Source organism: Canis aureus, chromosome X, assembly GCF_053574225.1.
Source record: "Canis aureus isolate CA01 chromosome X, VMU_Caureus_v.1.0, whole genome shotgun sequence".
In the NCBI taxonomy this organism is placed as follows: domain Eukaryota; kingdom Metazoa; phylum Chordata; class Mammalia; order Carnivora; family Canidae; genus Canis; species Canis aureus.
Genome location: NC_135649.1, coordinates 53,238,169 through 53,251,364, shown reverse-complemented (window position 1 = coordinate 53,251,364; position 13,196 = coordinate 53,238,169). Strand labels below are relative to the sequence as shown.

Genomic DNA, 13,196 nt, shown 5'->3' with positions numbered 1-13,196 from the left:
TTATAATAAGTTTTTTAAATCATTTGTATTTCCTTGGTATTGGTGGTGATCTCCCCTTTTTCATTTGTGATTTTATTAATTTGAGTCTTTTTTCTTTTTAACAAGGCTGGCTAATGGTTTATCTATCTTATTAATTCCTTCAAAGAACCAACTCCTGGTTTTGTTGAGCTGTTCTACAGTTCTTCTGATCTCTATTTCATTGAGTTCTTATCAAATCTTTATTAACTCTCTTCTTCTGCTGGGTGTAGGTTTTATTTGCTGTTCTCTCTCCAGTTCCTTTAGGTGCAAGGTTAGCATATGTATTTGATTTTTTTTCCAGTTTTTTGAGGGATGCTTGTATTGTGATGTATTTCCCTCTTAAGAGTGCTTTTGTTGTTTCCCAAATATTTTGAACTGTTGTATCTTCATTTTCATTAGTTTTCATGAATCCTTTTATTTCTTCTCTAATTTCCTGTTTGACCCATTCATCTTTAAGCAGGATGCTCTTTAACCTCCACGTGTTTGTGTTTCTTCCAAATTTCTTCTTGTGATTGAGTTCTAGTTTCACAACATTGAGCTCTGAAAATATGCAGGGGACAATCCCAATCTTTTGGTATCAGTTGGGACCTGATTTGAGACCCAGTATGTGGTCTATTCTGGAGAAAGTTCCATGTGCACTTCAGAAGAATGTATATTCATTTGCGTTTGGATGTAAATATCTGTGAAACCCATCTGGTCCAGTTTATCATTTAAAGCTCTTGTTTCCTTGGAGATACTGTGCTTAGAATATCTGTCATTTGCAGAAAGTGCAGTGTTAAAGCCTCCCAGTATTAGAGTGTTATTATCTAAGTATGTCTTTACTTTGGTTATTAATTGATTGATACACTTAGCTGCTCCCACATTCGGGGCATAAATATTCATGATTGTTAGGTCCTTTTGTTGGATAGACCCTTTAAGTATGATATAGTGTCCCTCTTCATCTCTTACTACAGTCTTTGGGATAAACTTTAATTTATCTGATATGAGGATGGCTCCCCCTGCTTTCTTTTGAGGACCATTTGAATGGTAAATCGTTCTCCAACCTTTCATTTTCAGGCTCTAGGTGTCCTAGGTCTAAAATTAGTCTCTTGTAAACAGTAAATAGATGGGTCTTGCTTTTTATCCAGTCTGAAACCCTACGTCTTTTGATGGAATCATTTAGCCCGTTCATGTTCAGAGTTACTATTGAAAGATATGAATTTAGTGTCATCATAATACCTATTCAGTCCCTGTTTTTGTGGATTATTTCTTTGGGCGTCCTCTTTCTTTTACAGAGTCCCCCTTCATATTTCCTGCAAAGCTGTTTTGGTGATCATAGATTCTTTAAGTTTCTGCCTATCTTGGAAGCTCTTTTGCACTCTTTCTATTCTGAATGAGAGCCTTGCTGGATAAAGTATTCTTGGCTGCATGTTCTTCTGATTTAGGACCCTGAATATATCCTGCCAGCCCCTCTGGCCTGCAAGGTCTCTGTGGAGAGGTCTGCTGTTAATCTAATGGTTGTCCCTATATAAGTTAGGGATCTCTTGTCTCTTGCTGCTTTAAGGATTTTCTCTTTATCTTTGGAATTTCCAAATTTCACTATTAGATTTCGAGGTGTTGAACGTTTTTTATTGATTTTAGGGGAGGACCTCTCTATCTCCTGGATCTGAATGCCTGTTTCCTTACCCAAATTAGGGAAATTCTCAGCTATGATTTGTTCAAATGTGTTTTCTGGCCCTCTGGCCCTCTGGGCACCCTCTGGAACTGCAATCATACATAGATCTTTCCTTCTGAGGCTGTCATTTATTTCCCTTAACCTTTCCTCATGGTCTTTTAATTTTGTTTCTTTTTTTCCTCAGCTTCATTCCTTGCCATCAACTTGTCTTCTATGTCACTCACTTTTTCTTCTACCTCCTTAACCCTCATTGTTAGGGCCTCCAGTTTGGATTGCATCTCATTTAATTGATTTTTAATTTTGGCCTGATTAGATCTAAATTCTGCCATCATGAAGTCTCTGGAATCCTTTATGCTTTTTTCCAGAGCCACCAGTAGCTTTATAATTGTGCTTCTGAATTGGCTTTCTGACATTGAATTGTCATCCAAATTCTATAACTCTGTGGCAGAGAGTACTGTTTCTGATTCTTTCTTTTGTGGTGAGTTCCTCTTTGTAGTCATTTTGCTCAGTGCAGGGTGGTTGTATGAGCGGGCTGCATCAAGAATACCAACCATGACCTAAGTAAATTTCACCCTATATGATTCCAAAGAGATCAGAGACCCAAAATTGAAAACAAAGATGAGAACGAAATAAAAGAAAAGGACCACTAAAGTGAAAAACAAATTTATAACAAAGTAATAAAAAATAAAAGTCCAGGAATCCCAAATAAGAAGAGAAAAAAAGAAAACAAAACAAAAAGAAAAAAGAAAAATAAAGGAGAAGAAAAAAAGGGGGGTGGTCTGCTAGATGGTGGTGGTGATGAAGTTTTAGTGGATGGAGAATGTCGTCTACCTGAAGGGTTCTAGAGGGTGATCCTCTTGTTTCTGAGTATATTAAGGTCTGTATATTAGAAGATGCTCAGTCTCAAATTTTTATAAACCAGAAATACTTGTGGGAGGCCCCAACATTGACTAGCAAAACATAAATGAGATAAAAGAGGGGGGCAGAATGGGAATGAGGAATCTCACAGAATGAACCAGCACAGTGTACCACTTGGTCTGGGTGCATACTGGTTATGTTTTAGAAGGTATTAACTTCTTCCATTGTAGAACAAAATGAGGCAGAGAATACAAAATACAAAAAACAAAAAAACCCATACCTTGTATATCTCCCAAAATTAAGTTGAGTATGTTGAAGGGAATCTAGAAGTGGAAAATATATCTAGGACCTGTAATTGTAGAAATAGGAACGTCAAAAAGGAAGAATCTTAAAAATGAAGAGGTGGTAAAATATTGTAGTTAAGGTGGGAAAAGAGAAAAAAAAATTGGAAATTTACAGTCTGATATAAAAACAAGTTGCACTGGAAAAAGAAAGAAAGAAAAAAAAAAAGGATGAGTGTCCTCTGGTTCTATATTCTGTAAATCCCTTGACTTCCCCTGGGTCTTTCCAGCACTGCTTGGTCAAGAAGTTGGTCTTCCCCTGTCCTTCCAGCTGGTCTTCTGGGGGAGGGGCCTGCTGTGCTGATTCTCAGGTATGTGTTCCTGGGGGAGCTGTCCTTCCCCATGCCACATGCAGGGCTCAGTGGGAGCTGTTTATCCTGTGAGGTGCCTTTTCCCTGGCGGCCTCTCTCCATCCCAAGCACAGGGTGACACAAGGAGGAACAACACTGGCAGCAGTCATCTCTCCAGCTCTGGAGTCAGCTCCCACAGTAACTACCACAGTCTCCCAGTCTGCACAGACCTGAATCCTCCAGGGGCAAGGGGGGGTGGGGGGGAGGAGCACTGCTGATCTGCACAGCTTGGGGTCGCCCAGCAGCAGAGTGTCCACGCTGTCCTGTGCCTTCCCCACCTCTGCCTGTCCTGGGGGGAGTGTAGGATCCTGGGCTGTGTCCTCTGATGCCCTGGGATCCGGGGCCTGTGCTGCTGGTATCACGCTCCAGGGTCCACGGCTACTGAAGGCAGCAGGGCGCAGCCCCCTCCGCCCGGAGCCCCTGCCTGACCGACTGGCTTCTTCCCGATGCCCTGCTGGTGTGTACTCCACCCCTTTACCCAGCTCGGCTCACAGTCTGTGGCCGCTTTCCCCTGGGCGCACTTCCTCTATCAGTGACTCCAGAAAACTGGAGGCTCCCTTGCCCCTCCTGTGATTCTGTCTGAGTTCCTGCTAAACACCTTTCTGTCCAGGAGGAATCGGGTGTGGATTTTTAAAGTTCCTGCTTCTCTGGGACTGGGCTTTCCTGTCACGGGAGGCTCTTGCATCACGGCCTTAGCCCAGCTCCTTGTGGGGCCCCTCCCCCAGTTGATTTTTTTCTTATTTTTTTTTTTCCACCTTCCTACCTTGTTACAAGCTAAAACTCTTCTCTCTGTAGCACTCCAGCTGTTCTGTTCTCTCTTTAAATCTCAGGTCGAATTTGTAGGTTTTCAGAATGATTTGAAAGTTTTGTAGGTAAGTTGGTGGGGACAGATGACTTGGAGACCCTACTCCTCTGCCATCTTGCCCCGCTCCCTCAAATTTTCAACTATATACAAAATAATTAACTATATACAAAATAACTCAGCATCTAGGCTCAACAATGATAAATTCTTATTCAATCTTGTTCTGTGTATACTCCCATCATTGGATTTTCTCAAGTCCTAGATATTACATTGTTTCATCTTTGAATATTTCTATTATTTATTCATAAATTGTAAAAATTATTTATATCATAACCAAATAGTACCATCATATCTTATAAAAAATGTTTCCTTACTAACAACTAGTGTTCACATTTCATGGTCTACCACATGCCCCCCCCTCCAGGCCCCAGTTTAAATCAAGAACTGAATAAGATCTACTTATTATTGTTGTTCTCTTAAGTCTCTTTTTAAACTATGACATCTGTATTGTTTTAGTTATCAATTGCTAAATAACAAATTACCCTCAAACATAGTGGCTTAAAATTACAAATATTATTATCTTAGTGTGTCTCTGTCAGGAATTTGGGAGCAGCTTAGCTGAATCATTCATGTCTTATTATCTCTCAAGTGGTAGTGAGGATGTTGTCCAGGGCTGCATCTGTGATCTTGAATCTGCTTTCCAGATCACTTCTCCACCATGTGAGCCTCTCTACAGGGCTTTTTGAGTCTCTTACAATATGGCCACTGGCTTCCCCAAGAGCAATTGATCTAAGAGAGCACAAGAAAGAGCAAAGAGGAAGCCACAGTTCTTTCTATGACCTAGTCTTGGAAATGACAACATATCTGTCATATTCTACTGGTTACATAGACCAACCCAGAAACAATGTAGAACTACACTGGAGCATGAATATAGGGGTTGGGGATAATTGGAGTGATCATCTTGGAGGCTAGCTACTATATCTCTTCATTTTTTAAAAAAATTATAATTGTCCATTGTTATTGCTGAAGCAACCAGGTCATTTGTCTAATAGAGTTTGTATTTATTGTATTCTATCCTAGTGGTATCATTTATATATATATCATTTATATATATATATGATATATAAATATCATATATTTTCTATAAACTTAGATATAGAGACTAGATCAGATTTGCATTCCATATTTTTAAGCAAGACTTATTATTCTTGGTGTGTTGTTCTATAATGGAACGCATGATGGCTGGTTTACTCTTAGTGTATCAGCAGCCACTGATGATCATTATCTAGATCCATTAATTCAAAGAGTAGTATTCTATCATCCCCTCTTTTTTTTTTTTTTTTTTTTTTTTTTTTTTATCATCCCCTCTTTAAAAAAAATTATTTGTAATACCTCTATGAAAAGGAATGTCCTCTCATCAGCTATTTGGTTACATTCAAGTATATTTCAGATAGAGAAGACAGGGTGAATGCTTGATTCTTTCTCTTTGTTTATCAGTTTTCAAAATGATTTGTTGGTTCCCTAGCATCCCTCACAGGTAACAAGTAAGACCTGGGAACCACTATCTAGGGATTGATTCTAGGAATGGATATTAAAACAAAAACAAAAACAAAAACAAAAACAAAAACAAAAACAAAACTACCTACCAAAGTGATTCTGATTTACTTCTCTGTTAACTTCTACTGGTCTCCATTCCTGAGTCTGACTTAGTAGGTTTGGGATTGGGCCCAGGATTCTGGTTTTGTTTTTGTTTTTATTTTTATAAAGCCCAAATTTTTTCTTTAGTTGACAAGTTTGGGGAACATACGCTAAACTATACCTTTTCATACTTACTACGGCTATATGCATCTATGCTATTCTCCCATGACATGCGAGTTACAAGTTTGGCCCTATTTCACTGAGAGCCTGCCTAGCACACACTCTGGAGTTAGACTGTTTGAGTACAAATCTTGCTCTGCTACTTACTAGCTTTGTGACCTTGGGGGAAGTTAATCAACTCTCTGTCTCAGTTCTCATATATATAATATGGAAATAATAGTAGGATTCACCTCATTGCTATTTTTCAGACTAAATGAATTAACATTGGTAAAGTGCTTAGAACAGTGCTTGGTAAGGATTTCTTAAATACATAATAAAGCTTATCTCCCTCTGGGAGAGTTATCCCTGAATATTTGGTTAATAAAAGCTAGGCTTATTTGTTATGATGATGATGATGATCATCATCATCATCATCATTATTATCATTATATTAACTGGCATTTACTTATTCATTTGCCACCTTGTTTTGGTTATTTAACAATGTATTTTGTACATTGTTTTATATGAGTGCATGGTTATCTTTCTTATTCTTTTGTATTGCTGTCTAGTGTTTTTTAAAACTGACATTTAATATACCAGGCATGGTGGATTACATATTTCCTAGTTCACTTAATCTTTATATCAGTCTTTTAAGATTAGCAATATTATTCTTATTTTACATATAAGGGAACTGAGTCTCTGAGAAGTTAAGCAAGTTGTCCAACATAAGCTAATAACTAATGGTATAGATATGTCATATATAAAAGAAGCACTGTGATGATTAGGAACACAGACTCTGGAGCTAAACTGTCTAAGTTCAAATCTTGCCACTACCACTTCTTAGTTTTGCATCTTGGGCAAGTTACTTCACCTCTCTCTATTTCAATCTCCTTTTCTGTAAAATGAGCATAAAAGAAGTATCCCTGGGTGGCGCAGCGGTTTGGTGCCTGCCTTTGGCCCGGGGCGCGATCCTGGAGGCCTGGGATCGAATCCCACGTCGGGCTCCCGGTGCATGGAGCCTGCTTCTCCCTCTGCCTGTGTCTCTGCCTCTCTGTCTCTCTCTGTGTAACTATCATGAATAAATAAATAAAATCTTTAAAAAAAAAGAAGTATCTACCTCAGAGGTTATTCTGAAGATTAAATTAATACCTACAAAGTGCCTAAAATGTTGCCTGATGTGCATCATAAACACTTTGTATGTACTAGATAGTTGTTATTACTGCTATTATTAACCATTATCAACTAATTTTATTAGTTTTGGTTTAACGAAGGCAGTAGTTAAGAGGGAGAGATTGACAGGGTTCATAGGAAGGGAAGAAACATAGGAGCATTAACTTTCAGGAGAGAGAATAAGGAGAGCTGTTTCTACCACAAAGATGGACAGGATAGAATATAATTAATACTTAAGTGAAGGCAGATGATGACACTAGGGATGCAGGCTTATTCTTACAAATTAGAAGACAAGATCATGTTTTAGGAATGAGAAAAGGAAGGTAGAATTAGAAGCCTGTGGAGGCAAGAGGAATTTGGACACACTTGAGGAGTAAGCCAGGGAGCACATAATAGACATATCCAAGTTAAGTTTTGTCAGTATTCCACCATAGCTTGATTCCCTAAGGCTAAGGAAACTAATGAGGGGGGAGGGGCATCCCAGATTATTGGAGGAGTAGCTCAGCAGCCTAATGAGGCCAGTGAATCTGGACATGGTTAAATGGGATGGTTATGATGGTAAGTAAAAGTGAAGCTTCACTGAGCAGGGAATCAGGAAACATGGATTAATTTTCCAACACTGCTATCACCTATGAAATCCTAACCTCTGGATCTCAGTTAATTCCCTTATGAAATGAGAGAGCTATGTCAGTTTATCTCTAACTTCCCTTCTAACTCCAGAATTTGTGACCCTAAATGGCTGATTCTAGAGTCTAGCTGTAGGAGAAAGGAGTCAGTTGAAATGCCAAAAGTAGGAAATTGATAGGAAGGATCAAGGTGGCTGTGATGCAGCTTCAATAAAAGTGAAGGTAGATGAGGGGGTTAATGCTAGTCAGGCTCATTCTCAATCTTTTCCATCTTTAAAATTTGTATCTGTGTTAAAAAAAAAAAATTAAAACCAGTTTGCCACTTTTTTATAGCAAATATTGTGGATATTGTGAATTTAATTGGCTATGTTTGACACACACAAACGTAAACATTATTTATTTTAGTTTTAGATCTAAAATGATCATTAACACATCAAAAATAAACAGTTTACTTATAAGGGTGTATTTTTCTGCTTTTAAGCAGAAGATAACAAGAGTATCTTATGCCTTCCTGTGCCTATAATCATATTACAATTTGGAGTAGCTAACTAGGTTTCTTGAACCCACTGTTACAGAACTGGCTAATCCATAATTCAGTAGGTTCTTGGCTTTCAAGTTGCCTTATTGACAAGCCTCGAGAAAGTAGATGGAACTAATTAGCACTCAAGCATTATAAAATAGGAAGAATTAAATAAAGCAGCTTTAATATTAAACTCAGACCCCTATGAAGATAGTCCCGTTAGTTATGGGGATTTTGAAATGATGGACAGGCTAAACCAAAACTCATAATCCTATTACAATCTCCTACACCCACCTAATAAGCTTCAAGAGCCGTTTCCTTAGAGTCTAGGATATTGCCATCTTCCTCTAGGCTTTTCCCTATATAGCTTATAAATTCTTTACTGTTCCCAATAAGTACTTTGTTATTTAACATAGTGTAAAAGAGAGTATGTAAGTATATATACATATTGATGCATTTTGACTATAATAATGCCGTTGGCCTGTAGGGAACTTCAGATTATTAATAATTTCAGAGGAAAGCTTTTTAAGAAGAAAGCTCAAGGCTTAGCTGTAATGAGGCATTTGAAAAGGAGGAAGGGGTATGTTTGTGTACATAATGAAAGTATTGAGCCCTTTGGAATGTTATGAGCCATGGTGTACTAATAAAAGATATTTTCATTTCAGTGTTCCAGCAGACATCTCTGTACCCCTGAGTACCCTGACAAAATGCCTTTAGCTCACATTTCCTTTTAAAAATTTCTACTTCCTGACATTTGCTACTGGGGATGAGGGTGTAGCAAGGTGAATATGATGGAGAAAGGAGAGCAATAGTAAGAAGTAGATAAATTGATGGTTTAGAATAATGAGCTCATTTTCAGCTGAACTGTGTGGTTCATATGAATTAATTAACCCCTTACAAGCATTTGTCTGACAGTCCTAATTCTCATTCAGTTCAATGAGTTTTTTAATTATCATTTCACTAAATAGCACTAAAAACTGTTTATATCCTGACATTATGGGAGCTTTGTAGAATTCTCTTCTATAAATCATCCGAACTTGTTTACAATTTGCAGTGGTCTTATATTTCTTCTGGTATGTGCTCAGTTTGCTGTTTTGCTGTTTTAAAAAATATTTTCAGGGTACTAATTGTAGAATATGCCTTAAAGTTTGGCTGGCCTTCTAAGGGTGAAGAACATCTGTAGAGAACATTTTCACATTTTCATTGGAAGAATGTAGGCTTAAACTATTATCTGTCATTTTAAACAAAATTAATCCAATGATGCTAAAATAATATAGAATGATTAATTACTCATTCTTAAGACCTGTGTCATTTAGTTCTTGGTGATAAGATGGGGATAAAGCACTTTTACCAAGAGAGAACTGAGAGTATTATATTGACAAAGCTGAAAAACAGTATGAAAACGCTAGAGAAGGGCAGCCTGGGTGGAACAGCGGTTTAGCGCCACCTTCAGCCCAGGGCATGATCCTGGAGTCTCAGAATCAAGTCCCATGGCAGGCTCCCTGCATGGAGTCTGCTTCTCCTTCTGCCTGTGTCTCTAGGTCTCTCTCTCTCTCTCTCTCTCTCTGTGTGTGTGTCTCTCATGAATGAATAAATACAATCTTAAAAAAAAAAAAGGTTGGGAAATATGTTTGAGAAATACGCTTGACTAGGGCTATCCCCTACTGCCTATGGCCTGTATGTGCAATTACTTTTTCTTTTCATACTAAAACTTGAGGTAATATTAATAAGTATTGTATTTAATTATGTCTTTGTTGACTGCAAGGAAATCTTGCTATTTTTTAAATTGAAGAGTAATTGACATATAGTAGCTTCAGGTATATAACAGTGATTTGATAATTATATGCACTACAAAATGGTCACCAGGGTAAGTCTAGTTATCATATATCACCATATACACTTGTTACAATATTATTAACTATATTCTCTATGCTGTATATTACATCCTCGTGTCTTATTTACTTTATAACCAGGAGCTATATAAATTGAGCATTTATTGAAGAGATACAGAGAGGCTCAAGGGAATTTGGGATAGGAAATATCCTATATCTAGACCTAGATCCCTGAAAATGGGATCCTCATTCCACATTCAAGTTGTTTCTGGGATGCCACTCAGCACAAGCTGATGACCCTTTTCTGAAGCGTACTTTGCTTATCCTGTGCTTGGAGGGAGACTCTACTTCTCCTGGTGTGACTGCCCCTTCTAGTTCCTGACAAAGACTCTTGGTCCCAATTCCACATTTCTTTTTTTTTTTTTTCAATTCCACATTTCTGTGAAAGGAATGCTATTTGGTGCTCCTCCCCTTTTTGCGTTAGGGCCTAGGATGGCTGCCCTTTAGGTCAGATTCCTACCCAGGTTCAATTAGCTGTTACTATTTATGGTATATGATAACTAATTTAATTCTCACAACAATCCTATTGGATGGGTTAAGTACTATTATTCCTTTTATAGAGGGAGAAAATGAAGCAAGAAGAGATTAAGTAACATTTCCAAGGTCATGTATTTCCATGGTCTGTGACCTGAACCAGCATATTCTACTGATAGGTGCTATATGTTGGGTTAGAAGATCTGCTTTCTAGTCCTTAACTTGCCACTATGTGAATGACTTGGAGGAAATCACTGTAATCTTCCTGGGCATTCAGCCATTTCACAAACAGTTTAAAAATTCTAAATAAATAAATAAATAAATAAATTCTTTCTCTATTTTCCCCCTCTAAAGGGGGAAATAGAAGCCCAATAACACATGATAGGCAACCTTTTGGACATCCAAGGACAGGAAACAGCAGTCAGATCATAAGAGTGCCCTGGACTGGAAACAAAACTGACAAATTGAAAACATAAGTTACTTTTTCTATCCTTTCATGGTCTCACTTATCTCTGTCTACTTTTTATCTATTGATTTCCTTTGTTTAAACATGACTACCATAGGTATATAAAGCATGACCCTTACTTCAACTGCTATTCTTTATGTGACATTGGTCTCTTTGGCAAGGATAAGGTCACATGGTTCATCGGATTGCTACCTCTTCCAGGAACTGTATGGAAGAGCATATACGCTAAGAATAAAATATGGGAAGGGCAAACAAATGTATAGATCTTTGCTCTACCCATAATTCTAGTACTATAACACTGTTTTAAATATATTGTGTATTTCTCCATAGATCATCGTTTTTGCTACAAACATATTTTTTTTCTGTTTAATAAGCACTTGTTATATACCAAGTACTTTGCTAGGAGTATATTAGGTGCTCGGCCTCCATTTCCTTACCTGTCAAATGAACAATCCTGTCCAGCATTACAATTCTGTACACATGCACACACACATTTATGCATTTATTTATATTTAATGAATATATTGCTCTTACTACCAATCCAACAAGAATTTATTTATCCAAATAAATGTTCTTCAAAGTGCCATAATTTGAGCTAAAGAAGAAATTCAATCTCATGTTCTTTATAATTTTTAACCAAACATTAGTATTACACAGCTTAATTACCCAGCTTATTTATTCTGTTTAGCTCTGAAGTACTCATCTTATTTTCTAAAACTCAAGTCTACTATAAAAGATAAAAGATTTGCTGTTGGGACACTTGGGTGGCTCAGTGGTTGAGCGTCTGCCTTTGGCTCAGGGCGTGATCCCAGAGTCCGAAGATCGAGTCCCAATTGGGCTCCTTGCGGGGAGCCTGCTTCTTCCTCTGCCTGTGTCTCTGCTTCTCTCTGTGTGTCTTTCATGAATAAATAAACAAAATCTAAAAAAAAATAGATTTACTGTCGTTGAAACTATTGAAAAGAATGTGAGGTTGACTCTAAATATATTCCAAAAAGACACTTCACAAATGTCTCACACAATGATAGAATCAAGCAGTGATTCTCTAACTCCCACAGCAACCACATTGTTTAGGCTAGATCTCATTTGTCAATATATGTGGGTTATTTAAAAAGTCATTCACACTACTTATAGTATCAAAATTACAAGAAAGTATATAAAGGCAGTTTAGCGCCACCTTCAGCCCGGGTGTGATCCTGGAGACTCGGGATCGAGTCCCATGTCAGGCTCCCTGCATGGAGCCTGCTTCTCTCTCTCTCTCTCTCTCTCTCTCTCTGTCATGAATAAATAAATAAAATCTTTAAATAAAATACAAATGCTAGTTCAAGCTATAGTTAGCCAGTTATGTGACTGAAAAAATCATTTCGTTGGGCTCTTTCCTGAAGTTTTAAAAAGAAAAAGAATTCTATTTCCCATTTATTTAAACTGTTATAACCCATGATCATTATACTTTTCTTTTCTTATGCCCACATAGAAAAAATATGATCAAAATACTATGGACACACCAAAAACTAAGTAGATGAATTTAGAGCTTTTAGAAGACTGGGAACACCACCCTGCCACAGATCTCTCCCCAAACCAGCCAATTTCATTCATCTTTATTTGTTGTTGTTGTTGTTGTTTTACCATATTTGTACAGAATCAGTGCTGTAATTATAGGCAAAAGCCAACCAAGTAGATTTACCAAATCTTTTGGTGCTTCCCTGGTTTTATGTTGGTGTTAGACACTATCTTACTGTGATGGCTATGTAGCTTGAGTATGTAGATATGTATGAATATATCTCTTCTGACAAGTTCAAAATCATAGCATTAAATATTCTTTATTTAAGAAGTGATTTGAGAAAAGTGTTGTATATATTTTTTCTCTTTTCTGTAGATTAAAATATCTTAATTTCTCTCTTTAAGTTATTCTAGATTAGTCATTCTAATTTCTAAGAGGAATATAAGACAATTTTAAAGCTAAAATTATCATTCTATCTAAGCAGTATAATCTCATGAACACATGCTTTTTCTGAGACTTAGGATAATAAATGTTTTATTTAATTCAAGAATAGCTGATATGAAAGTCCATCATAAATGTGATTTCAGAAGTTTCAAATGTTAATCACAGCTTCCATAATCCAAAGCCCTGTGTTTCTCATTTAATTTCAAAGTAAGTCACTTGTTAGTTACACTAATTTATTTTTGTGGTTGTCACACAAAGATTTGAAACCAGTACACAGTCTTCCTTC

The 13,196-nt window shown here is 37.2% G+C and overlaps 1 protein-coding gene across 5 annotated transcripts in view; it reads left to right on the top strand.

Moving 5' to 3' along the window:
* The window catches only part of DIAPH2 (diaphanous related formin 2), a 1,055,757-nt gene that overhangs the window by 903,724 nt on the left and 138,837 nt on the right, over window positions 1–13,196 (top strand). For 3 of the 5 annotated variants that reach the window (XM_077888176.1, XM_077888175.1, XM_077888173.1), the window contains one exon: window positions 3,102–3,182. The exons of the other annotated variants lie outside the window; for them this stretch is intronic. In XM_077888176.1, the coding sequence (XP_077744302.1) occupies window positions 3,102–3,175 (74 nt within the window). In that variant the 3' untranslated portion in view covers window positions 3,176–3,182. The remainder of the gene's footprint in view (window positions 1–3,101; window positions 3,183–13,196) is intronic. 5 annotated transcript variants of the gene reach the window in all.